At 36.2% G+C, this 4,213-nt stretch overlaps 1 protein-coding gene across 1 annotated transcript; it reads right to left on the reverse strand.

Annotated features, from left to right (window-relative positions):
- Nucleotides 1-1,199: 1,199 nt before the first annotated feature.
- LOC131613818 (protein FAR-RED ELONGATED HYPOCOTYL 3-like) lies at nucleotides 1,200-3,743 on the reverse strand. Its single transcript, XM_058885457.1, has 3 exons — nucleotides 3,687-3,743; nucleotides 2,519-2,780; nucleotides 1,200-1,912 (listed from the first exon to the last, which is right to left on the reverse strand). Exons 1-3 carry the CDS (start codon nucleotides 3,741-3,743, stop codon nucleotides 1,200-1,202), a joined length of 1,032 nt encoding a protein of 343 aa, XP_058741440.1.
- Between the last annotated feature and the right edge of the window lie 470 nt (nucleotides 3,744-4,213).

Consider the following 4,213-nt stretch of genomic DNA (forward strand, 5'->3'; position numbering starts at 1 on the left):
ACTCGAATGCGATGATGGCCAAAATCTTGTTTTAATCTTGATTTAGTTATCCATTCTTGTAGTGATGCAAACAAATCTCTTATCCATGTACGCGTAGTATTATTTCTATTTGAACGCGGTCGAGTACCTCTCTCTAAAATTAACCAACAAACTAGTAGTTCGTCCGAACTACAATTGCTCTGATTCTTGACTGAAGATATGTAGGCACAAGACGCGATGCCTTGGCGAGAACACTAATAAAAAACCTAATTTTGTAGTCCCCGAACTACGAATGATCTGAATTTTCAATTGCACGAGGGAATACATAGGCACAAGACGCGATGTCTTGGCGAGCACAATAATAAAACACAAAATCTCTTTCTTTTCTCTTTTCTCACATAATAAGTAGAAGAACACAATCAAACATACTTACACACAAACACACATAAAACTAAATGGGTCCCATCGAGTACGATGGATGTGAGGGGTGCTAATACCTTCCCCTTGCTTAACCGACTCCCGAACCCTAATTTGGTTGCGACGACCATCTTATCCATTTCTTTTCTTTTGTGGGTTTTATCGATATTTTCCCTTTCCTTCTCGGAATAAATAAAATTTGGTGGCGACTCTGTTGTACCTTCGAGCGTGCGATGTGCTCGTGGTGTGATGTTTGGCCGGCCGCGACACTTGCATTATGAGTTCTACTGTTGCATTTAGAACATCGTCTAATAGCTTTCGTGTCATTCTTTTTTTTTCTTTGGAGCACCTTTGCTCCTTACAGTATTTGGATCACCTACGGCTGCCTTCAATGCCCCATTAGGATCGTCCGTACTGCAGTACATTTTTTGTAAATTTAGAATGTTATCCATTATTTCACCATAAACACCTTCATTTTTTGAAGCTTCTTTACAAAAAGTAGTAAAAGCAGAACAATATGCACCAAACCGAGCCTGATCAATCATATTAGAATCAACAGCACCATCACAATTCATGTTCAAATATTAATTTTTTGCATCCTTTGTCCATCGCGGCAAAATCAAAGCTTCGGGAATACAATCAATGTGTTCTTCTTTCATTACACAAAAGATATGAGTACATGGAATCCCACGAGAATCCCATAACATACACTCACATTGAAGTGTGCTACCATCATAAAAAACCTCTACTTCATAGTTGTCACGATGATATTTTGTAAGTTTATAAATCTTAAAATCGCCATGCTATAAGTTTGCATTAACAATCAATGATCCAACCTTCATTATTTCATCTTTGACTTTTTTGAAAATCTTCGCGGTATAAATCTGCACTGCATGCCTCTCAATTTCATGCAGGTGAGTAGACATCACAGGTTCTGAAAAATTTGATTTAAAATTGGAAACCAGTTCATTCTTTCTATAAGATCTCAAAGCCTGCTCAAAATTGTGCATAAATTCAAAAATGTGGCCTTTCTTCCTAACATAACTCTTGATGATTGCATTGACGGCTTCATATTGAGACGTAGTTCTTATACCTCCAAAAAACCTCTCACGTAGATATGCAGTTGCCCATAGTGACTTGTTCTCGTACGTTTTTACAACCCAAGGATTTCTTTCAAGTCCGTTGTCTTTAATTAGCTCTAACAAAAAATCTTCAAACTCATCCTTTGTAAAATTAGAGTACATGGCTTTTTGAAAACCTTGCAAAAATCCTGAATTCTTCACATTCTCACCTGCATTCTTATTCAAATGCCAAGTGCATAAACAATGTGTCGCATCCGGAACCACCTGTTTTATAGCTTCCCTTATCGCCTTGTCTACGTCTGTTACAACTACTTCTGGGTATTTATCGTTCATGCACTCTAAAAAACACTCCAACAACCACTTATATGTATCTGTCGTTTCATTTGACACCAATGTAGCACCAAAAACAACTGTTTGAGAGTGGTGTTTGCACCCTGAAAATATCACCAATGGGTAGTTGTATTTGTTCTTTTTGTAAGTCGTGTCGAATGCAACCACATCGCCGAAACAAAAAAAAAGTCAGATCTACTGCTCCCATCAGCCCAAAAAAGAGACTTCATTCACCCATCACTAGTGACGGCAAATTTAGCATATAGCATGGGATCAGTAGATGTCTTCACATGTAGATAATTAAAAGCAGCGGCAACGTCCCCATCTTTAATAGTAGCCCGCATTTTTTTTATCAAAATAATTATACAGATCCTTAATCTGAGCTAACCATGTACCCCATTATAAGACAAGTTCTAATTCCATGTGGCTGAAGACCGTTAATCTGAGCTCTATCTGCTTCAGAAATGTCACGATAAATGGGGTGTAAGTGTATAAACCTAATAAGGGTTAATTCATGGTTGTGAGCCTCTTAAAAAAACGTCACTACATATATATATTCTTGTCGGCTTTGTAATGCACCCGAAGCCTAGCGGGACATTTCGTGCGGGTCGTAGGTTTGTGTTCTCTTTTCCTATCAACCCTCCTAAAGTGTTTCATCTCTCTTAGACCGTGTTTATTGCATACAAACTGCCTCATTACTGTTATTTTACCACCCTCAGTCCCTCTTGTCCTAACATCACTTTTCCTAATGGCAAACCCTTTGCATTTACCATACTTAAAATAAAATTCATATGCTTCATCAACCATACCGAATTCCATAGCACGAATTTCATCAGCAGTAAGGGCGTTAATATTCACCTTTCTATCACTTGCAATTGCATCTAATTCACCAAAATCATCATTGTGACTATTAACATTGCCATCTGTAGCAACCGGCTTAAAATTTTTAGAGTCGCCACCAGTATTTTTATCCTAAGGGATGGGAATTAAATGGATAACCTTATATTTTTTAGAGATTCTAAGTTCGTGAGTTAATTAAATAAAGGGAAGGTGTTAGGCACCCTTTATTTCCCTTGTACTCAAGGGGACCCCCTCTAGATCTAGGTTTTTTAAAGGTTTTGAAAGCATTATTTTCATATTTATAAAAGAAACGGGATTTATTTATTTATTAGGGAACTCGCTTCAATTTTCGATTGAATGCCTACGTATCTCCTTGTGGAGAATCAGAGTCCCAATTCGTAGTTCGGATTTGGTTTGTGTTATTTATAGGATTGTATAATTACTTTTAGATTCTCCTTTAAATTTTGTCCGGTTTAGAAAATAAGGTAATTGTGGGCGTAGTTCGAAGTTTAGTAAAAAAATAATTTTACAATCCTTTTTTATGAAATTAATATTGATTTGGTATTAGTAAAAGTTTTAGATGTTTTGAGTTTTTTTTAATTGGATGTATCTGTGATAATTAAATTCAAATTTAGTAAAATATGTATTAAGAAAATATTTGAAAGTTAATAAAAGAAAGATCTAATATCCAAAAAAACTATATAAATATGTCTAAAGTGATGATTTTTATAAATTATATTAAATAAATAAATGTTATGATAAAAATAAAAAGTTAATTTTTTTAAATAAAATAGATTGAATAATTTAATTAATTAAGTGACACCGGGGGTATTAAATTAGAATTACAGGTGTATTAGAACATATAATTAGGCCCAGATGTAAACCTGAACCCAATAAGATAGGAGGGGTGTATTTTACACTGCTTTTGTGAAAAGAGTGAAACAGACGGTGTATTTAGAATGGGCTCGGCCCAAATTGCTAACACCTTGATCCGTTCAGATCAGGTGCACGAAGGAACACGCATTGTGATGCGCTTACGTAATCAGCTGCATTCAATTTGATCGAACAGCTCCCAAGGTCTGGCCTCAGGGCCATTGATCTAGATGGACCATTGGGATTCCAGTTAACAAAAGGGTGTATATTAAGGGAAGATCGCAGGATCTTGTGACATAAAAAATAAAAAAAAGTATTATTTAATTCGTTTCTTTCATTTTTATTCATATTTCCAAAGCTTTTCTCTCTCTTCCTCCCAACTCTCTCTCGTTTCTCTCTACGCTAAACACAAAGACAACAACAACATCCATGAATAAAGAAAAAAAACCTGAAACCCTAAATCATCCCCTTAACCCCAAACATGCATCTAAACAACAGTAATCTCAAATGTTCAAGTCTAGTTTTAATAGTGGTTACCTCTCCTTGCCGTGAATCTTCAAGCTTTTCTTCTTCTGATTTCTGAGTGTTCTTCTTTTAATCCCCGTAGAAGATAAAATTGGCGCGGCGGGGGTTAAGAGAAACAGCGGATCGACGGCGGTCTGGGGTTTCAGGTGTGAAACCCAGATCGAAAT

The sequence above is a fragment of the Vicia villosa genome, linkage group LG6 (assembly GCF_029867415.1).
Source record: "Vicia villosa cultivar HV-30 ecotype Madison, WI linkage group LG6, Vvil1.0, whole genome shotgun sequence".
NCBI classification, from domain to species: Eukaryota; Viridiplantae; Streptophyta; class Magnoliopsida; order Fabales; family Fabaceae; genus Vicia; species Vicia villosa.